Below are 23,018 nucleotides of genomic sequence, written 5' to 3'. Positions count from 1 at the left end.
TTGGAAATTTTAATGTAAAAAGTTGATGTATAATGAAAATTAGTTTGAGCTGTGTTGAAGACGAGAATACCAGCAATGTAATATTTACTTTATGCATGTGTGAGGATGGCTTTGTAAAGCAAATCATTTTCGTGAGGAGAGGAGAGACCAAAGGAAAGAGACTCGGGCTATGTTCTTCATCCTGTTATAAATTTTCTGTGCGACTTTGGGCAACTAATTTAGCTCAACCCCCCATATAACATTTTCTTTTGTAAAATGTAGGTAATAGTTCATAGAGTCTTATTTAAGTAAATTATTTAATGACTTCACAAGGAGTGGCAGTCCTCAGATGGGAGATATCATTTGCAATAAGGCCAGGATTCAGATTAGTTCAGCAGATGCATAAAGGGTATGTAGGTACATTAGTTGCCTGAGTAGCAAAGAGTGATATATGCCAACAGCTCCAAAACTTGTTAGATGCCTAAACATATTATGCACCTCCATTTTGGACTGCACGTGTCTGTAAGCAGTTAGATTCAGCCTTGTGTGCCTGCTCAGAACTGACCTGTAGTGTAGGCACTTTCAAGTCTCACTCCTGCCCCAGTTTCCTGATTATTCAAAGTTTGAGCATGGGAGGCACCCAAACTCTACTCAAGTGTCTAGACAGGCCCCAGCCATTTGGCAAGAAAACATACCTAATGCTTCGGAGCAGCCTCTGCAGTTCACCCAAGCTACCAACAGATAGAAAGGGATGCAAACAACCACCATAAAAGGCACGTGGAGCATCAGCTTAGTGTAAGGCAAATGTCAAGTGTTCTATGTGTAAGACACAGAGAAAGAGGCAACTGCAGGTGGAGGGGTGTCTTAGGAAGATTAGAAACTGTAGGGTGGACAAATAAGCTGCATAGCGATTGGGAGTAGATTAGTGGACCAGGATTTAAGAGGGGACTTTACAGAGCTGGAGGGTCAGGCTTAGGACCCAGGGGTTAGAGTGGGGAGGGAACTAGATAGCTTTTGAAGAGGCTTTTTGGAGTGTGTGTGGGTGGGGTGCCACAGGGCTAGGGATTGGGGAGGGAAATCATGGGTAAAAAGGGAAAAGGAAAGTCAGAGAGCAAGGTCCATGTCCAGTTTGCAACAAAGCCTTTGTGTTTCAACAACTACTGACCAAGGAGAACAAATATGAGTGATTAAGGAGCATGCATGGTGCTCACATCCTTATGGTGATTCATCCTGTGGAGCAGCATTTCTCAATCTGCGGGTCATGACTCAAAACTGGGTCACAAGAATATATGAAAGGGTTATGAACAAACTTTAAAAATGGATTCTCCTTCAAAGGAGAAAAAACATGGGTTTTCCCTTGCAGGCTGGTAGTTCCAGCCTGCGAGGGGCTGCTTGGGCCCCTGCCCGCCCCACACACTGGAGGGCTAGGGGCAATAAGTCAGGAGTGAGAGGCACCAGCAGGGCCAGGGGGCCATTTTCTACTTAAACTATTTACTGGGCTGGGACTGGCCATCGATGCTCATGAATGGGTCCTGGTACAAAAAAGGTTGAGAGCCACTGCTGTGGAAAATTATATGAGAATTCTTAGCTGAGATAATCTAGTTGGGGGATGGTCCTGCTTTGAGCAGGGGGTTGGACTAAATGACCTCCTGAGGTCCCTTTCAACCCTAATATTCTATGAATTCCATCATGTGGTACTGTTCCTGGAGGTTCGTTGGCTTAGTGGATAGCACCCTTGTGTATATAAAGAAGCCTAGAAGATAAGGCCCTGTGTACATTAGCCAACAGTAAACATTATGGTGTGTGCAGTGCACACAGAGATTACAGATGTTGTCACAACACAGGGTTGTGCCATTGTGCCTATTCATAGGCGATGCTTAAGGAGGGCATGGGGGGGCACATGCCCCCCCTGAGACTGGCCACCACTGAAGCTGCTGCCAGCTTCTGCGGGCGGTCGCCACTTGCCACCCAACCCCCTCCACCCTCGCTGCTGCTGTGGCCATTGTCCCCACTTGCTGCTTGCTGTCCTCCCCACCCTGCACTGGCAACGCCAGCATTTGTGGGCAGTCCCAACTGCCGCCTACAAATGGTGCCCCCCCAGTCTTGGGAGGCACCAGTCGTTCATGTGCCTACTTCTGCTCCCAGTCTGGTCTTTGCAGCCAGTTCTGCTATGTCAAGTGTTCTAATAGCAGGCTACTTGGTAAACTTCCTCTGACCTTCACCTCTCTCCACGCAGCATATGCCCACCCCAAAATGGCACAGTTGCCATATGCAGACCAGACCCCACATAAGTCTCTACAAGGTAGTTCTGACCCCAGAGCCCTCTGGTTCTGAATGAGTATCTTGCAGGAGTGACCTGTGGTCTGTGCAGCTAGCAGACACAGTGATGGGTAGAGCTTCTCCCGCCCCCCCCAGTTGCTCAGTGTTCTTTGCCTGTTATCTTTGTGTCTGTGGTGACCACAGCATACAGAGACTGATCTATGTCACATTGCTTCATTCTTTTGCTGGAGAGGCAATATGCTGAGGGCAAGGTGAGGTAAGGAGGATTTGTTTGGAGGAAGGAACAGGAGTGGGAGGTGATGTGAATTCCAGGTCTTAGCTGCTGGTTGGAGCCTGAGGGTGTGTGTAGACAAAACAGGAGTCCTAAATTGAATTTAATTTAGGGCCAAGTAAACCCCACCCCATGTTGTGTGCACATCCATGCATTTACCTGCCTCTGGTGGCGGGGAGGGGAGGACAAGCTGCCAGCAGGTGGAGTGGTCCCTGGGCGGGGGGGGCTGGTGCTCCCCTCTGAGGCAATAGCGCCCCCCCAGGCAGCACCCTCCCACAGGCACCCAGCTCAGGCAGTCCCAGGAGGTACTGTAGCTGCGGAGGGAAGCACTAGGCCCCTGCACAGCTCAGGCAGCAAGGCAGGTTCAAGGGGGAAAAAAAGCTGGCTCACCACTTTTTTCTTTTCTTGGACAGAGCCTGCCTTCCCGGGCTGCTGCCAGGCTGCCTGCACGGGCTTTCTGCAGAGCCCCTGAGCTGCACGGACCCTGGTGCTTCACTCCGTGGCTGTAGGGCAGCAAACTAAAACTCCTCAGAGGAGTTTTAGTTTGCTGTGCCCTAAGTCATTTAAGGCACATTATGCCACCAAATTTGCTACAGCAGCTGGAATTACGGTGCAATTTGCTGCCAATGTGTGCAAACACCAACACCATTAAAGTGATACAAAAGCATTTCACCTGCTTTACAGTGTCATGCACACATGCCCCTCATTTCATCTACACGTGGCCTGAGCAGAATTTCAGTAGATAGAGCAAACGTGCGTTTACATAGGACCCCTGAATAGAACTTCTTCAGACAGAGGACACTGCTTCATGTAGCTCCAGTATGTTTGGGGGTCTCGTGTGTTTGAGATTCACGGATGCTGTTCTTGGGCACTCTCCCATTTCCTGCTTGCCTGTTATGAGCTACTTGCTCAGTGAGCTCTGTGGATTGCCCTTGGGAGGTGCAGTATCCCCTATGTCTATAAAGAGAGACTTGGCATGTAAATATGAATCACAGACCTGACTTGTGTTAGTATCTCCACTGACCCTATGGTGATCCTAAATTCCTAACAAGTTCAATTTGAATTTACTTCCTTGGCCAGGTGCACAAGGGTTAGGTGGGATGCTGCCTAGGTGGAAGCATATGCTGAATCACTTTTAATTCTAATCTAAGCATATTCATCTAGTCCAAGTGTGTTATCGTCACTGTCATAGCTTTAAAGACTACAGTATTATAGAAATGTGTGTATGAATTTAAGCTGAAATTTATATGGAATATTTTTAGGGCTTGGGAGCCCTTGGCAACAGTGGAAGAACGAAGGAACTTTCTGTGTCAGAATGTAAGAAGATCACCGATATCGGGATTCAGGTAAATTAAGACTTTTATAGGGATGTCCTCTTGGAAGTCCCTCTGTTTGTTCAACTTAACCATGTCAAAAGTTGAGCTACTTATTTTCCTTTTAACCCATCATATTTCCTTCCATCACCCAATCTGAATGTCAGTATTATCGTTTTTCTTCTGGCCATTAGTAACTCTTTAAGATTCCTTTGTGCTGTCTTTAATATCCTCCGCTTCCAAAATGTCAACTACTTTAGTCTCTTTTTCAGCCTTCCTTCTCATATTTTTCTTTTCCAGTCAATCTAAAATTTGGCAGCCAAATACTTTTCTTTCCTGGTGCATTATCCATGATTCTGCTTCACTTTCAAAGAGCTGCACAGCTCTGCCTTGCCTTATATCTTGCACTTACTCTATGTCCATCCTTCTGATTTGGTCACTTCTCTCACCTTATCCTTTTCTGTTTCCTTCATTTTATCATTTCCTTTTCCATGTGGTCACAACCCTAACTTTGCCTAATTATAAATCTAAAATAAAACCAGAAGTTAAATAGTTAATAGCATTGTTAAATCAGAGACAAATATCGTTGATATGAAAGAAATCACTTTACATTTCTCTTATTGTTTGAGACTGTCTGCAGCCTCAGGCAGATATTGCTGCATAGGCAACATTTAGTTCACTGTCTGAACATCATTTAGAAGCTTTGAAATCATATAAAGCTTAGGAATACATTTTTTAATGAAAACTTATTTTCTAAGGAAGCACAAGATAGCAGACACAAGGGAAAAGTCCTCGCTTACTCAGCTACACTGCAACAGTCCACCCTGATCCTTTCTTACTAGTCACAAAGCTTTTTCACTATATCTGATTTATTCTTTAAGCTCTTGGGGGATGCTTGCTTTCTGCTGACTTGCACAGTGCCATGCAAAGGAATATGACAACTGCTGGTCCCTGATTCCACTCACCCAAACATTCCTTGGCTGCTTTCACAATTTGTCCCCACTTATTTCTGTCCAGGACATATTTCTCTCATTGCTTGTAATTCATGTGAAGAGCACTTTGCTTCTGTCTCAAGTATTAGGAAATTGTTTGCATATATTATGCTTGGTTATTCATGATCTCCTGCAGGTCATCATTATAACTTCATCTCATATCATTCTGCCTTACTGGCCCAAACTTTGATTCAGTATTTTTTTCAATGGTCATCTTTTTTAATAAGTGATATAAACTGTCATTAATATTTCATAATGGAACAAAGAATAAATGTATGCCATTTTGACTAGGAACAGATTTCTTAGCTGTTGTAGAAAGGAAAATGTCATGAGCTCTGCAGTAGTTTGAAAAAACATTAAAAAAAATGGGGGACAGCGGGGCAGGCCCTATGAGGAGAGGCTACGGGACCTGAACCTGTTCAGCCTCCACAAGAAAAGGCTGAGGGTGGATCTAGTGGCCTGTTATAAACTAGTCAGAGGGGATCAGCAGGCACTGGGGGAGTCCCTGTTCCCCCAAGCATTGCCAGGAGTGACCAGGAATAACGGTCACAAGCTGGCGGAGGATAGATTTAGGCTGGATATCAAGAGGCGCTACTTCACAGTCAGGGTGGCTAGGATCTGGAACCAACTTCCAAGAGAAGTGGTGCAGGCTCCTACCCTGGGGGGTTTTAAGAGGAGGGTAGATGTACACTTTGCTGGGGTTGTTTGACCCCAGTACTCTTTCCTGCCATGGCAGGGGGTCGGACTAGATGATCTACTCAGGTCCCTTCCGACCCTAGAAACTATGAAACTATGAAATGTTAAAACTTCAAATGCAAACTTTATTCAAAGGTTATGATGAAGCTAATTAATATCTGGCAACTGGCTGTAGTGCATATGCTTTAAACTGTGCATTTAGCTGGTTAATTTATTATCCAATATATAATAAACATCTTCCTACTCAGTTAGCTGACCAGCTTAAGCAAGTTTCATCATACAAAATGTTATTTTAGTAATGTTTCTATTTTGAAATAACTGTTTTATTGTATCATTTTGATATTGACTATGTACAACATTCAGGTAAAATCGTGACCAAGAGATATTTTCTCTTGTGATATGAAAGATTAGGCTAACAATGTTTTCATGTGTACTAGAAGTTTAGAAATGCCCTTGCATCTTTGTGTAGCAGTTGCTTATGGCTAGCAACCACTCTACGAGCAGTTACAGTTTCATAATGTAAGTAGAATGGAAGAGTAGTTAAATGATATAGAGACAAACTTTGTTTTGAAGCTGCCCAGAGTTTGAAGTTATTAACTATTTACATTTATTGAAAGCTAAGATCTATGGAAGAGGTAATTAAAATAGATCATTAATTTTTTTTTTACCTCACAACATCTAGATGAAAACAATGATGCTAATATATCATTTCAGTTTCATTTCACAGGTACAACACATCTTGATTAGTTGTTTAAAGCTCTTCATTAATTTGAGTCATACAGCATCTGTTTACAGTTTCTAACAGGGATGATATTTCCCATCTGAATATTTGTCATTTATACTATGCTCTGAAAGGTTACATGCATACTTAAATTTTGATTTAGTAGCACTAATCAGTTAATTCTGGTAATAAAAAAAAATGTTCTTTTTCTTCTTTGGGAAACAGCAGCTGAGGCCCATACATTAAGAGTGTGTTGGCACTTTTCAGCAAGTTGTGGATGTTGAATAGCTATAGGTTTGTACAAACAGAAGATGTGCACACATTTATACATTTATCTATGAATCCACACAAGCTAATGTTCTGCACATGCAACATATCACAGTTGATACAAGATAAACAGTTTTATATGATTCCTCCTTGTAGGCTCCAAGCACTTTTACATGTGCTCCGGGAAGGGGTGAGAGCCATGCTAATTAAAGCACTGCTGCAGGGGCACTCAAACTAAAACTCAAACGAGCTTTAGTTCAAGCATCCCCGCCACCATTTTTAAGCACAGAGATGCTGATACACGAGACACAGGAGGCTGCTGGAACGTGGCAGTTGCCATGCTCCAGCAGGAGCAATTAAATCAAGCCTGCTCCAACATGCAGGAATTCCAGCACATCGGAGCAGTCTCCACGCTCATGTATAGGCGCCCTAAAGGGCCACCTGCACTGTTCCCATATGGCATTAGTTAGTGCTCTATTCAGATGTGCCATAGACGCTGGCTGTTCAACTTCTCAGAACTCAAGTAGGAAAGTCCACTTAAGTGTGGTTTGGAGAGTAACCCAAGACTTTCTTCTCAGAGACCAAGCCAGCACCACACTAAGTTCCAGCTCAGGAGACGGTGTGCACAGTGTGGGTGCAACAAGTCTCCATACAACACTACCCAAGCCCTGTACTGGCGTAATGACATGTACATGTTCTAATACACTCATTTCATAAAGTATTTAAGTGCAGGCATACATTCCACTGACTTCAAGCACAGGCTAACTGCTTTACTGAATAACAGTTGAACTGCCATATTTAAGGTTAAGCACATGCTGAGCAAAGTCTTAAATCAGTAGTGCTCAATCTTTTGGTCTCCCAGGCTGGATGAGTAGCTTGGAGCTGGTTCTCAGGCTGGATTGGGCCCTGTGCCACCTAAATTGGGCCCTGCACTGCCTCTGCTGGACCCCACGCTACCAGATTGGGCCCTGCACCACTTCATGCAGCCCAGCATGGCTGATGTAGTGCATAAGGCCACATTAGCCAACCTGCAGGGCTCCCCATGGGTCCAGAACACTGGTAGCAGAGGAGCAGCGACTAATGTTTTTGGACCAGTGAGGAACCCTCCAGGCTGGATATAGTGATTACACAGGCCAGGCGCTGAGCGCCTCTGGTCTAAAGTTAAAAAAGAGAAACAGAGGAAAATAATAAGAAACAGAGGAAGATAATAAGTGCACTAAATACTTCAGATTTAATTAATTGCATGTAATTGTATGTTTGTTTATTGATATGGCTATGAAAAAACTATAATATGTTATTCATTGAATAAAAGCATTTCAGAAAGAATAAAAGTGACATAGCATGTCAGAAACTGTCAGATAGGCAGTGCCAGTCATGAAAGAATACACCCAATAGAACTAGTTGAAAAATACTATATATTTTCAGTGAATATTTCCATATACATTTTTCATTAAGATTTTTCTTTTCCAGTAAAAAAATGAAATGAAAATATATGGTTCAATGTTAAGTTTTTAGTTTGCTTAGAAAAGTTGCATCAAAATACAAAAAAATATATAATTAAACTTTGTGAAGTATTTCAATATAAATAACGTATTTTTCTACAGAACTGAATTTCAGTCAATTTGTTTACAGGCTTTAATATCCATGTGAGTATGGGAGGAGAAGACAGAGGGATTAGTCATATGAGCACTAAGCAAAACAGAAGCATCGGAAATGAAAAGTTACAAGGGCAGAAAGTTGTTAAGGCTTATGGAAATTCTTGAAGGTTAGAACAAGGAGCTTGAATTATGCAGAGAATCAAGTAGGGTTTGAATGTTGCAACTGTGATGGTTCAGGAGATGTATAAAAGTAAAGGGTTTTTTGTGATATCTTTTATTGGACTAACTGTATAGTTGGGAGAACTATTGGACAGGCTTCTAGGAGGAGGGAGAAAGTGATGAGGCTTGTTATCAGCGTTTTGGAGAGAGCAGATGTTTGGATGACAGGACTATCAGGAAGCTACAAGAGAAAATGCAGCCATTGAAATCTAATGCGACCAAGACCTCGACCATGGTTTTTGCGCTGTAAACAGAGATGAATGTATATATTAGGAGAATTTTAGTGATCTGGGTTAGAGAGGAGGGGAACAGTGCAAGAGGACTACAGTAATGCTGTGAGCCTGAGGCCAAAGGAAGACGATACAATTGCCAACAACATTAGAAAGTGGGAAGGAGAGGGGGGATCTTGGAATAAAGATGAGATGGTAAGTTTGTGACATGTTGATTTTGATTTGGTTGCAGAAGTCTAAAAGAACATTTCAGAGGGCTCAGAAATAAGTCTGATCAAAGGAGAGAGTTGAGGATGGAATTGTATATCTGGGAACCATCTGTGTTGATATAATAATTAGAGTTAAATAAACAGATTTATATGATCCCTCCTTGTAGGCTCCAAGCACTTTTACATGTGCTTTACAGGCTGGCTGACCTGCTCCACCAGGCTTTAAACTAAGCCCGCTGGGGGATGCGGGGACTACTGCCACCGCTGGCCTGCTGAGTGACCCTTGCAAAGCCAGCAGACCAAGGCACTTAAGGGAGCCCACCCCTGCCCCAGCCCTGGCACAATCTGTGGGCAAAGCAAGAGCCCCTAAGGGCACACTTGCCTGCCTGTACACTAATGCCAGGAGCCTGGGTAACAAGCAGGAGGAGCTTGTCCTCCTGCTCAGTGCAAAGAATTATGACGTCATTGGGATAATGGAGACCTGGTGGGACTCCACCCATGACTGGACCACGGGTATAGAGGGCTATACCCTGTACAGGAGGGATCGTGTGGACAAAAGGGGCGGGGGTGTAGCTCTCAATGTGAAGGAAAGCTACGTGTCCCTGCAAGCTGATGTTGGCGACCGGCATGGACAGCTAGAGACCCTCTGGGTAAAAATTCGTGGGAAAAATGGCACAGGGGACACAACGGTGGGAGTCTTCTACAGACCTCCCACTCAAAGTCCTGAGCTTGACCAGGAGTTCACCCGGGAACTGACTGAGGCTGCTTGCTCCAGGACCTTGGTTGTCATGGGTGACTTCAATTACCCGGACATCTCGTGGGAAGATCACTCAGCAAAATCTGAGCGGTCACAAAGCTTTCTCTCGTGCGTGGATGACCTCTACCTGACTCAAGAAGTCTATGGGCCAACGAGAGGCAAAGCGCTGCTTGACCTGGTACTGGCTACGGGGGACGACCTAATCGGCGACCTAGTGATCGATGGGAAGCTGGGTGACAGCGACCATGAGCTGATCACCTTCACCATCTGCCATAAAGCTGGCAAGTCAGTCAGCAACACAGAAGTCCTTGACTTCAGAAAAGCCGACTTTGACAAGTTCAAGAGGCTTGTTGGTCAGGCCCTCAGGGACCATGACCCCAGGGAGAGGGGAGTTCAAGAAGAGTGGTTGCTTCTCAAGGAAGCGATCCTCAGTGCACAAGCTAAATCTATTCCAACACGGAGGAAAGGCAGCAAGAAGGCACAGCAGCCCTCCTGGCTCCCTAGGGACCTAGCGGACCTCCTGCAGCTAAAAAGGAAAGCCTACAAAGGATGGAGGACGGGATTCACCTCCAAGGAGAATTGTTCTGCACTGGTCTGGTCCTGCAGGGAGCAAACCAGGAAAGCCAAGGCTGCAACTGAACTCCAACTAGCTTCAAGCATCAAGGACAACAAAAAGTCCTTTTTCAGATATGTGGGGAGCCGGAGGAAAAGCAAGGGCAACGTTGGACCCTTGCTAAACCAGATGGGGCAACTGACAACTGACGCCCAGGAAAAAGCCAACCTATTAAATAGGTACTTTGCGTCAGTCTTTCATCAGTCCCATGGGACGCCCGTGCCTGCTATGGGACAGGGAGATCCGGGTGATGGGGATCCCCTACCCTCCATAAATGCTGACCTCGTGAAGGAACACCTTGAGAAGCTGGATACCTTCAAGTCAGCCGGCCCTGACAATCTGCACCCAGGGTACTCAAGGAGCTGGCGAGCGTCATAGCCGAGCCCCTGGCACGGATCTTTGAAAACTCCTGGCGCTCTGGTGTAGTGCCTGAAGACTGGAAGAAGGCCAATGTGGTGCCGATCTTCAAGAAAGGGAGGAGAGTGGATCCGGCTAACTACAGGCCCATTAGCCTGACTTCTATCCTGGGGAAGATCTTAGAAAAGTTTATTAAGGAGGCCATCCTTGATGGACTGGCCCAGGCTAACATTCTAAGGGATAGCCAGCACGGGTTTGTTGCGGGTAGGTCTTGTTTGACCAATCTCATTTCCTTCTATGACCAGGTGACCTATCACCTGGACAAGGGAGAAGAGATTGATGTCATATATCTTGACTTCAAAAAAGCCTTTGATCTGGTATCCCATGATCACCTCTTGGCCAGACTGGCCAGTTGTGGCCTTGGCTCCACCACGATCCGCTGGCTGGGAAACTGGCTCCGTGGTCGGACCCGGAGGGTTGTAATCGATGGCAGTCACTCATCGTGGTGCCCTGTGACCAGTGGGGTCCCTCAAGGCGAGGGACCTATCCTGTTCAACATCTTCATTAACGATGTGGACATTGGAGTCAGGAGTGGACTGGCCAAGTTCGCCGATGACACCAAACTTTGGGGCAAAGCATCCACGCCAGAAGATAGGTGGGGGATCCAGGCTGACCTGGACAAGCTCAGCAAATGGGCGGACGAGAACCTGATGGTGTTTAACACCGAAAAATGCAAGGTTCTCCACCTTGGGAGGAAAAACCTGCAGTATCCTTATAGGCTCGGCAGTGCTACGTTGGATAGCACTACAGAAGAAAGAGACTTGGGGGTCATCATTGACCACAAGATGAACATGAGCCTGCAATGCGATGCTGCGGCTAGTAAAGCGACCAAAACGCTGGCGTGCATCCATAGATGCTTCTCGAGCAAATCCCGGGACGTCATTCTCCCCTTGTACTCGGCCTTGGTGAGGCCGCAGCTGGACTACTGAGTCCAGTTTTGGGCTCCACAATTCAAAAAGGATGTGGAGAAGCTTGAGAGAGTCCAGAGGAGAGCCACGCGCATGATCAGAGGTCAGGAAAACAGATCTTACGATGACAGGCTGAGAGCCATGGGACTCTTTAGCCTGGAAAAGCGTAGGCTCAGGGGTGATCTGATGGCCACCTATAAGTTTATCAGGGGTGACCACCAGGATCTGGGGGAACGTTTGTTCACCAGAGCACCCCAAGGGATGACGAGGTTGAACGGTCACAAACTCCTGCAAGACCGTTTCAGGCTGGACATAAGGAAGAATTTCTTTACTGTCCGAACCCCCAAGGTCTGGAACAGTCTGCCAGCGGAGGTGGTTCAAGCACCTACATTGAACGCCTTCAAGAGTAAATTGGATGCTTATCTTGCTGGGATCCTATGACCCCAGCGGACTTCCTGCCCTTTGGGCAGGGGGCTGGACTTGATGATCTCCCGAGGTCCCTTCCAGCCCTGATGTCTATGAAATCTATGAAATGAATAGTTTGCACACAGATAGACCATTGAAGGAGAATGATGGAGCTCAGGAAGGGCACCAAGAGAGAGCAGGAGCGGGAGGCTGAGACACTGAACAAGGGACTTAACAAGCTTTTTTTATAGGAGATAGGGAGAATACTAGAAAGCCATTGTCTCTGCTGCAACCAAGAAAGGACTGTAAGGAAGGAGTGATAGAGTGTGTCAGTGGCAGACCTTTTTCCAGTCCTAATTAACCTGTAAACACCATCTTGGGAAAGAAAATGACCACTGTTTAATTAATTAATTAAACAAGTGGATGATGCAGTAGTTATAATATTTTACTTTATTTCTCAGTTGTATAAAAGCTGTCATGTTACTTACCTTCTGCACATTTTTTAAGAATTAGTAAAGGTCTATACATCTCCTGCGTTGCATATCATGGTAACATAACAAATCAACATTAATCAGGAATTTCACAGTAAGAAATGAGCTACGATTTATAGCCTATTCCAACTAAAACAGTGGCCTGTTGTATTTTCCAGCTGATAAACACTCGAAGCCATTCATGACAGAAATGGTGAAATAGCCTATTCACAAACAGTGGTGGGTCCTAAGGCTGCAGGTGTTGGCAATGCCATCATGTAATCCCAGTCTTGGCATTATTATCTTTTTTCCAGCATAAAGCTCCAAAATCCATCACTCAAAAGCCATATATTATAGGAATGAGTCAGTTTCTACTGGACCACAAGGGCTGCATCTGGATTGAGTTTTATTACCCAGTGTACATATGACTGTCTACAGACAAGCCACTGACATAAGAACTGATGCAGTTCTGACTGGGCTGGTTTTTTTGTATGTTTTGTGGAAAGTACCAAGTAACTTTTTAAAAATGTCAGACTACGGGTATCTAATTTATAGCAAGTCAATGTACAGGCATCTGTTTTTTTGGAGAGGGATCATGACAAGTTGTTTGTCTTCAGTGAAGATTTTGCAGTTTCTTTTTGTGCTGTGGCTCATGGCTGGCTTTAGACCAGTGGTTCTCAACCTCTCCTTTGTAAATTCTCTGAATTTAGCAACACACCTTTAAAAAAAGTAATGCATTTCTTACTGTGCTTCTTCTACCCCATGGCACCCTTAAAAGGATTCATGGGGAGGCTGGGAAGACAGCAGTGGGCTAGGGCTTCTGAAAGCATGGCAGAGAGTGGTGCATAGTGCTCTGAACTGACAGGGCTGCTTGGTGGAGCAGACTGGGAAACTTGGGGATGTGTCCTTAGACCCCTGAGGGAGGTGGCTGTCCCTGTAGGAGGTTGATGGGGGTGACAGTGGCCTCTGGAGGTACTAAGGCTGGTGCCAAGTGAGTGCAGTGGGGCAGGACCATACTGTGTCCTAATCTTTCTGTCATCTGACCTCTCCCTGCTCTTGTCCTGTACGTGAGGGGTGAGTACAGCTCCCACAGAAGTGGCTGCTCCTCCAGGGACTTGCATGCTAACAACTGGACCAAGTGCCACCGCCACGGTCCCTTCTACAAGCTCTGGGAGTATGTGAGGAGTAGAGAAAGGATCCAGGCTGAAAAGTGCAACTCCATGGCCACATGCTCTCTGAGCTGTCCAGGGCACAGTGTGCCACTTGAAGCACTGGCCCAGGGGCTGGGAGGGAGTGGGCTGGCAGGGAGCAGCTGCGGTACTGCTTGTCTGTGGGATGCTGGGGCAGGGCTGGGTGCTGCAACACTCAGTTGAGAATCACTGCTCTAGACCTAGGATTTTATTCATAGTTTCATAGTTATGAAACAGTTGTATTCAGTTATCCTATATTACCTCTCAAACAACTGCCCCACTCATCCTCTGGCTAAACTAAATATATAATTACACACAGCAAAAAGCCTTCTGTTAAAGGAACATTAACTTTGCCAAGTCAAGCATTGAAAGATTAGGGACTGCCAGAATTCAGGATGCCCATGAAAATTTAATTGAGTGCCCTGTGTATATGAAATATGATGACGTCTTTAATTATTTGGCCACATATTATTTTTTCCTTTGGATCCTTACCTCATTCATTGCACAGGATGGAGGATGCTAGTAGTGTTTTCCCCTTTTTTGTTTGATATGTAGTTCTGGGCCTTATTTTCTATTCACAAGGTTTCTCCTGAAGACAGCATTATTAACCAACTCACTGGCCTTTCTCTGGCGCTTCTCACTAGGTGGTATTTGAGCATTCCACAAACATTTATTTTATTCCCACAATGCCCCCCAGTAAAGTAAGGTTTGTAATTCCTATTCTCCGGATGAGGAACAGAGGTACAAAAAGATTAAGGCTATAGGGAGCCCTGCTGACTTCAAATGCAGCCAGGAGTGTTCAACTACAAATCTCAGTTTCAAGGCAGCAGAGATGTAACTAGCCATTTTGGCACCCTGATAGGACCAGAGGGGTGCTCCTGGGCTGGGTGTTGGGTGGTTGGGAGGGTGGGAGGCACAGGCTTCCCGCAGTCTGGCAGGTACAGGTTCAAGTTTCCTCCCTGTTTTGGTGCCTTTCTTGCCTACTTCTATTTACACTACTATAAGCCAGGCAGCCAGAAAGTCAGTCTAACCTCCATCCTTGGCAAAGTCTTTGAAAAGATTGTTAAGGCTCATATATGTGAGAGTCCAGCAGGAAAAATTATGCTGAGGGGAAACCAGCACGGGTTCGTAGCAGATAGATCATGCCTGACTAGTCTTGTCTCTTTTTATGACCAGATTACAAAACACCTGGACGCAGGAGTAGAGGTAGATATCATTTACTTAGACTTCAGGAAAGGCCTTTGATATGGTATCCCACCCCATACTAGTGAACAAATTAAGAGGCTGTGACTTGGATGATTACCCAGTCCAGTGGGTGGCAAATTGGCTAGAGGGTCGTGCCCAGAGAGTGATAATGGATGGGGCGATATTGACTGGAAGGGAGTGGGTAGTGGGGGTCCCGCAGGGCTTGGTCCTTGGACCAGTACTCTTCAATGTCTTCATCAGTGACTTGGACAAGGGAGTGAAGCGTACTCTGTCCAAGTTTGTGGATGATACAAAACTGTGGGGAGAAGTGGACACACTGGAGGGCAGGGAACAACTACAGGCAGACCTGGACAGGTTGGACAAATGGGCGGAAAACAATAGAATGTGATTTAACAAGGAGAAATGCAAAGTGCTGCACCTAGGGAGGAAAAATGTCCAGCACACCTACTGCCTAGGAAATGACCTGCTCGGCAGCACGGAAGCGGAAAGGGATCTCGGAGTCCTAGTGGACTCCAAGATGAACATGAGTCGTCAGTGTGACAAAGTCATCAGCAAAGCTAACTGCACTTTATCGTGCATCAGCAGATGCATGACAAACAGAACCAAGGAGGTGATACTTCCCCTCCATCGGGCGCTGGTCAGACCTCAGTTGGAATACTGCATCCAGTTTTGGGCACCACACTTTAAGAGGGATGTGGATAACCTGGAGAGGGTCCAGAGAAGGTCCATTCGTATGGTTAAGGGCTTGCAGGCCAAGCCCTACGAAGAGAAACTAGGGTGCCTGGACCTCTGCAGCCTCCGCAAGAGAAGGTTAAGGGGTGACCCTGTGGCTGCGTATAAATTCATCATGGGGGTGCAGAAGGGGATTGGTGAGGCTCTACTCACCAAGGCGCCCCTGGAGATCACAAGAAATAATGGCCATAAGCAAGCAGAGAGCAGATTTAGACTGGACATTAAGAGGAACTTCTTCACAGTTAGAGTGGCCAAGGCCTGGAATGGGCTCCCAAGGGAGGTGGTGCTCTCCCCTACCCTGGGGGTCTTCAAGAGGAGGTTGGATGGGCATCTGGCTGGGGTCATCTGAACCCAGCACACTTTCCTGCCTATGCAGGGGGTCGGGCTCGATGATCTATTGAGGTCTCTTCCAACCCTAACATCCTATGAAATCTATGAATCTATGAAAGCTGAGCCCCTGTGAAAAGTGGAAGTGTCTTGACTGGAATTCAGAGAGATAAGCAGGTACAGAAGGCAGTACTGCAAGCATGGTGTTCATCATTTCATAGTTTATAGGGGCTGGAAAGGACCTTACAGATCATCAGGTTCAACTGCCCTGTACTTGGGCAGGAAAGACTGCTGGGGTAAGATGACCCAGGAAGATGGGCATCAAGATGTTCAGTTGCCTTAAGCATAAGTCTGTTTTTTTTTTTCCCTGGAATCCTTCACCTTGTGCAATGCACCCACTCTAACTTCTAGCACAAATAAGACAGGGGCTTAATAGACAACAGCCTCCACTGCTACATAATTCTGACCTCCCCCATCCTTCCCTACCCAGCGCAGGTCCATCTTGCGCACTGAATAAGTTGTTGCCCTCCAATCACTTCCTTCCCCCTCCACAAAGTAGTGTCTAATTCCACTCTCTATGTCGAGGCAGTCCTGGTTTTCCTTCATTCCTCTAGCTTCTTATCCAACCCAAGTGTTCTTCTCCACCCACCATGCAAATACTTCTCAGTCCTACACTGATTATGTAGATTGTTGTGGGCCAAACTTTTTTGGCAGGTGTGCCACAAATAAGTCCCACGTCCTCTTTGTGCCACTCCCATCTCCTTCCTCTGCTCTTTTTGCTTCCTATTCTGTACATCCTGCCTGATCTATCCGTCACTGTGCTGCTGCCCCCTCCAAGATCTCCCAAGTGCTACAGACAGAGCCTGCGTCTGCCACTTGCGGCACAAGTTGGCCACCCCGATGTAGATGTTTAGCAGTTACATGCTGGCATAATTGCATTACCTGGTTTTTGACTTTGGATGGGTGGCAGCCCATTAAAACAAAATATAACTTACAAAAAGAATACAGTTACACAGGATAGGTATTCTGCATCTGTTTTACATGTTATATTCTAGTTTTTAAGGCTTCCAGGAATTACTTTCATTACTGAAAATCATTTTTGGCAGTAAGGAGCTCAGCACAATCGGTAGATTATGAAAATGTTTTGCAATGTGTTTTCTCTGGAGTTAGGCTGCAACTTGTAAAGCGTTGTATTTGAGCTAATGCTGGTATTCACAAGTAACCTACACAGAGACTTTTTAAAGTTAGAAGTAGGTTCAGTATCTGGCTTTTTTGGATATTTTAAATGTGTACATTGAAATACTATACCAGCTTGACAGATCCAATATAAATGATATAAGGTATCACACATGCATAAAAATCTTGGCTGCAGCCCTGTGCTACGTATCCTAGCTAGGAATGCTGTGATTAAGTCAAGACATATGGAGAACTAAGGCTGAAGATAATTGGGTTTCTCTTACATGAGAAGAAAGAAATTTAGCCACTAGGGGTTTGAAAGTTTTCTGTACTACAGTTAACACCCTGAAAAACTGGAATTAAAGTTAGAGAATTAGAGTGGCCAGTATTCCCATATCTTCAACTCCTATCCATTGTTAAATTAAAGTATCTATGACCTGACATTTGTTGAAAAAATGACTTACCATAACTATGATGATGTAAACAAGCAAATTGCAGCTCTGGTCAACAGTTCACATGTATATCCAGTGGTCTTCAGAAAGATCATATTTCCCAGCAAATACCACCACTAGCATGCCATAGTTCATTGCTATTCTAAATTAAGGGAATACTACTGCATTTCAGAGACGATAGTCTAATAACTACTGGTAACAATTATTTTTTTCAGGATAACAGCTTATATGTATATGTGATACCACATCAGGTGTGGTTGGTGCCTTCTGAGTCTGGAGGCAGGCCCAGGAGAGGCCAAAAGCCTCATATCTACTCCTATACTTGTGTGCCATGGCTTAGTGTGCCCTCCCCACCCTCCCCCCTCCACTGCCAGCCTGTGCAGCAAAAAAACTGCCCAGTCCTGAGCTGTGCCGAATTGAGGGTCAATCTCGGGGGTGGGAGGGTGGGAGGGATGTGCCCCCTGCCATATCTCCCCTAGCAGTCACTTGTGCCACATGTTAAGTATTATCTATGTGATTAATGGCATTTGTCGTGCACCTTTTCCCACTCATTTTCTCAGTCAAATCTTTGAGCAGCTTCAAGGAGCCAGCATTTTTACTTCAATCTGCCACATAAATGTTTCCTTTTTCCTCCACAGAGGTGGACTTTCCAACCCAACAACTACTAAATTACACTGGCCTCCAGCCAAGTTAGCAGTTCTGGAGGGCTGGACTAGTGACAAGTTTAAGATTGGATATCTAACCAGCTTTCTGGGTTAGAAATCATTGAAAAGGGGAGATTCTCAGTGGGATCAACACTTTGTTTTAGCCAGGAAGGGTCCTGAGATAGTGAATTGGACACTAGAGTTATGATATCTTTATATATAGAATATTATTTTATATTCTTTACATATGAATCAGCAGCATTTTGATCCTGGCCAAGAGATACTGTTTCCACAAGGAGTTCTTCTACAAAACAGGAGAAGGATGGGAGACAGGAGAAGATACTAAAAATGTCCATTTGGCCACTTGTGTGGACAGTTGTGGTGGGACATCTGTCTTTTGAGAGAAAGGGAGGTCCTGAGAGAGATTCCAGACAATGGGAGGGTGATGATTCGGAGTGGGAAGGAAGAAACAGTATCTTTTGTGTTTCTTAAACCGTTTGTCCATTGTTACCAGCTTCATTGCAAAGAAATAAATGTTACAGGAACAACTTTCCTTGCTTTCATGATAAACAAGTTTTATATGAGTGTGGCTGCTGTTAAACTATTTTAAATACATCTTTTAACATGTAGGTTCCCAGGTATCCCAGTGCATGTGAATAGCCTGAGAGATTCTAGTTCATATATGTCAGAGGCAGAGAGATTAATGTGAAGTGTAAGATCCATGACCACATTAAGCTGCTTAGGTTTGTCTTACATATATTCAAATTACATTTTCAAAGGAGGAACAGGGTGCCTACAGAATACCCATTTCTGGCAAGACCTGAGTGCAAATTGGAGTGTGTCTGAGTAATAATAATGTTTTGTGCTTTCATATCGCTTCCCATCAGGGAGTCTCCAAAGCACTTTACAAACATTAAAAGATGCATTGAGTTTGCTCCATCTCAATTTTACAAGAATGGAAACTAGGTCATAAGGGAGGTTAGGGTCTACATTTTCAAAATGTAGTAACTTTCACTGTTTCAGTTTTGGGTTTTCTAACCTTAAGCAGCTAGCACCTGAATTTCAGATGCTGAAACTGATGGTGGGGCTCTACAAGTAGTCAGCAGTTCTAGAAATCAGACCTTACACTGCTAAAGCACCCATCATCAGAGGACAGCATGGAAAATATGCATTTACTCAATTTATGGAAGACCCCACCGCAAATCAGTCACAGGAGTGGGAGTTAGGGGAGCTGTAACCTTGAATTCTGGAGTTGCGGCCCTGGAATCTAACACCAAAAATGCTCCAAGTAACCTGGGAATTTGCCCAGGCATAACTGCCTTGCCAAATACCTGTTGATATATACTGAATGGGTATTTGCAGATATGCAGAGTGCTCAGTGTTTTTGTGGACCAAGTCTAAGTGGCATCTTTGATGTTTGGATATGCTCCTTTTAAAAAGGCAAAAATTTAGCATTTTTCCTGCATCAGTGCATACAGGGAAGTGGAGTGAAAGATCCTACTTGCGATTCAAGGAACACACTTTGTGCTCTATGAGCATCAAACATGAAAAATAGCCACCTTGCACATCTCCTTTGCTATTAGGTGCTATTGAATATAACTGAATACTTTCACTGATAACTTGTATTTTAGTCCATGTTTAACATGACAAAAAAGAACAAACCTTGTCCCAGTGCAAGTGTTGGAACAGATCAGAAAGTCATTTGTAAACCTGTCGGCTTTGAATAAGGTAGAGTAAGTATGTGACATGGGACTGATTTGCATGTTTGTGACTTTCAGAAGTTCTGCCAAGGTGTGACAGATCTACAATACTTCAATGTCTCTTACTGCCTTCAACTGACAAATGAAACTGCTAAAGCTCTGGCATTGTACTGCCACAACCTTACATCTCTCAACTTAGCTGGCTGTCCCAAGGTATGTACAAGAGCTGGGAAAGAGTGCCAGGAATGCTGTTACATAAATTAACATAGCGTATCATTCTGAAGTTTGACCTGCTAATGTCTCTATTTTGCAATAGTGTTACAGTTCATATTTCTCAATTAATAATTTTTTACTTGTTTTTTGTAACCATCACCCAAATCAATAACTGTCACTGAGTTTCTGGAAGTTAATCACGTCAAAACTTATCAAAAGTTTTAAAGTGACTGAAGCAGCTGAACCTCATAAGGCGTGAGCTCCCATTGCCCAGATTCTTAAACGTGCTTAGTTGTAGCCAAACTCTGAGTTGCAGTGTCTGACCCCTGGGTGGCCAAGCCCAGTGTCCAGGCTCCTCAGAAAATGCAGGTAAAAAGTTAGGTACCTAAGGAATGGATGTTCAGAAGCTGGCAAGGTGGACCTGGGGCAGCCTAAGCCAGCTAAAAGTAAAGTACCAAGGAGCAAAGCTGGGGGAAGGAGAGGGTCCTGCAGAGCCTAAAGAGTTGAGCTGGTGCACCTGCCTGATGGGCTTCTCTTTTCTTAGGATCCTTAGCTGTGAACCCTCCCTTGGAGTTAGGTAAACAGCTGAATTGGCTGACATTTTGTACCTCTTGCTCTGTTCTGCTGCCCCTCAACATGTTGGTGGCTTGCTTCTGGGCCTCCAGATACGGAGGTAGCTGGTACCAGATATTCTGCGAGTATGACTACAGGATCAAGCTCTGAGCATATCCACCTAGTCTGAAAATCTGTCCATGGAGTATATGGGGCTTCAGCTTAATCTAGGGTTGCCAGCAGCTTGTTTGTTGTGGGATGGCATCAGCTTTGTAAATACCAACCAGTGGGCACTTAATTCTGTGCCAGAGGAAGTTGGGGCCTGTAGGATTGGGTGACAGCAGCAGTTTTGTGGTACTTAAATGAATACATATTAGGTGTCTAAAGAGGCATATGGGTGCCCAGGCACTTCTAAGAAGAGGGAGCCCAGATTCCAGAAGAGATTTATATCTACATATTGCTTTTTATTTTGAATGTATGTGCCTTTCCTCAGAAGTGCGATTCATCCAAATCCCACCTACATGTTTATGCACATAAGACGTCCTAGGCATTTCAGTGCAGACCTATGAATTCTAGCACTTAGATGAGAACAGACTTAGTTGCTGGAAAACACCCACTACACATGCTCATCGTATCAACATTTTGAATAAGATGGTTGCGTTGGCATCTGAATCTAGCCTAAGGTTGTTCACCATTCACAAGCCAATTATCCCTGCCTCTACTCAGAGTATGCCTAATGGAAGAGGAAGAGGTGTCAAGTTTTCTCAATTGGTTATAGGACTGGCCCAGGAAGCGACAGACTTAGGTTCAACACGACTCAGCTAAAGGTTGTCTGAATCCATATCTCCCATTTCCCATGGAAATGCCACCAAGCTAATGGGCTGAGCTAAGCCGAGAGTGCCTTTGTCATTCCATTGAAGCTGGTCCACTTAGCAGACAAGAGTGCAAGATTCGCTGGGTCAGAAGGACAGCAAGCAACAGGAAGCCTGATTCTACACCATAGGGAAAAGTTACTCCCCCAGGAAGGAAAGAGCCAGGGAGCCATGGGTTCAGGACTTGCTCCCAGTATAACTCCAGTAATCATCACCATTAATACCTTATATTATACTTTCTTGTATCTGTTATACACTGCTCCTTTTAAAAGAGCTGGTTACTACTGGGTATGAATACTATTAATAGGAATACTTAAGTTATTTCCATAAATTTTGTTACATTCTTATACAGTACATTTGCTCCTATGTTGATACAATTATATCTGCTTGCTTTTATAGCGAAACAAGTATTTACTGCATTTTTTCAATAGCCATTCCAATGTAAATTAAAAAGGGAATGATACTAAGAAGTTCCATAATGACATAATTTTGCTTCTGCTGAAGTCAGGCAGGGGAAAATAAAGGCTAGTACAGAGGAATTTTGAAAAACAAAACAACTCATCCTAGACTATCAGCAATTAAATGCAGCAGCCCGAATTGCAACTCCTCTGTTCCACTTTTCTCAGCTGCTTTTAGCCATTTGATTAACCTTTCAATAATAACATTATAAATGGAAGTCTATGGGCAGAAAGATCAGCTTGCACTAGATGAACAGATCTTGTTTCCAATCATGCCTCCCCCACTTCTCTCTTTACCTTGTATTCATGACACAAGAACATATGGACATAAGCTAGCCATAAAAAAAACCCTGGGAATTAGAAGATCTCAAACTATCAGAGCAGTGATATTCTGGAATAGTCTTTGGAGAGAAGAAGGAACAAAAGCCTGCCCAGTTATTTCTTCCCTTTAAAAAGATTACCCAGCAAATCTGGTCTTTTCACAGCTGAAAGGCCTGGACAAAATGAACAAATTACAGCAACTTAAAAGGGGCCAACATGGATTTACTGTGCACCAGTTGTTCTGCAGTCACTGTCGTCGTGTGTGATCTCACCCTGCAGTAAGCAAAAAGGAAGCCACAGTAACTTAGCCTTGTTTCACTTGGGTCAAGCTCCCACAATTTAGCTTTTACTTACTACAGGCTGAGAGTGGGCACATGAGCAATTACTCTGTGTCAGCTGCCCCATGTTAAATCCTCACCTCCTTTAGCTTGCCATAACGTTGTTATTTATACCTTTGGTCACTATCATCAAGACTGTTACAGAAAAATCCATGCTGGATCTTAATAAGCCCTCAGTTGGGTGCAAGCCAGTTTGAAATTCCATAGAGTACTATTGGATGGATACACCTGAGGCTATTGCCACTAATGGGTCTCTCAAATTCTTTGGCAATTGCCAACATAGATACAGAGCTGCCGAGTAAGGAAATTTTCCACTCAGAGATGGTTTAAAAATGGACAAGAGGAGCAAGATCTAATCTGTTCCAAGAGAGATGTTTGGCAGAATCTTGGCCTGCAACATCAGGCGTGTGAAAAAACCTGAACAAACACAAATATAATAACAAGACAACTTGGGAAATTCACTTTCCATTTAGTGTACCGTGGAAACCTGGA

The 23,018-nt window shown here is 44.5% G+C and overlaps 1 protein-coding gene across 3 annotated transcripts in view; it reads left to right on the top strand.

The window, feature by feature from the left end:
• FBXL13 (F-box and leucine rich repeat protein 13) overlaps window positions 1-23,018 on the top strand; it is a 195,991-nt gene that overhangs the window by 164,284 nt on the left and 8,689 nt on the right. For all 3 annotated transcript variants that reach the window (XM_090041955.1, XM_090041954.1, XM_090041956.1), the window contains 2 exons: window positions 3,793-3,876; window positions 19,851-19,985. In XM_090041955.1, the coding sequence (XP_089898081.1) occupies window positions 3,793-3,876; window positions 19,851-19,985 (219 nt within the window). The remainder of the gene's footprint in view (window positions 1-3,792; window positions 3,877-19,850; window positions 19,986-23,018) is intronic.

This window comes from Crocodylus siamensis, chromosome 4 (assembly GCF_052110815.1).
Source record: "Crocodylus siamensis isolate JL-2025a chromosome 4, ASM5211081v1, whole genome shotgun sequence".
Classification (NCBI taxonomy): domain Eukaryota; kingdom Metazoa; phylum Chordata; order Crocodylia; family Crocodylidae; genus Crocodylus; species Crocodylus siamensis.
This window is presented reverse-complemented; position numbering and strand designations above follow the sequence as displayed.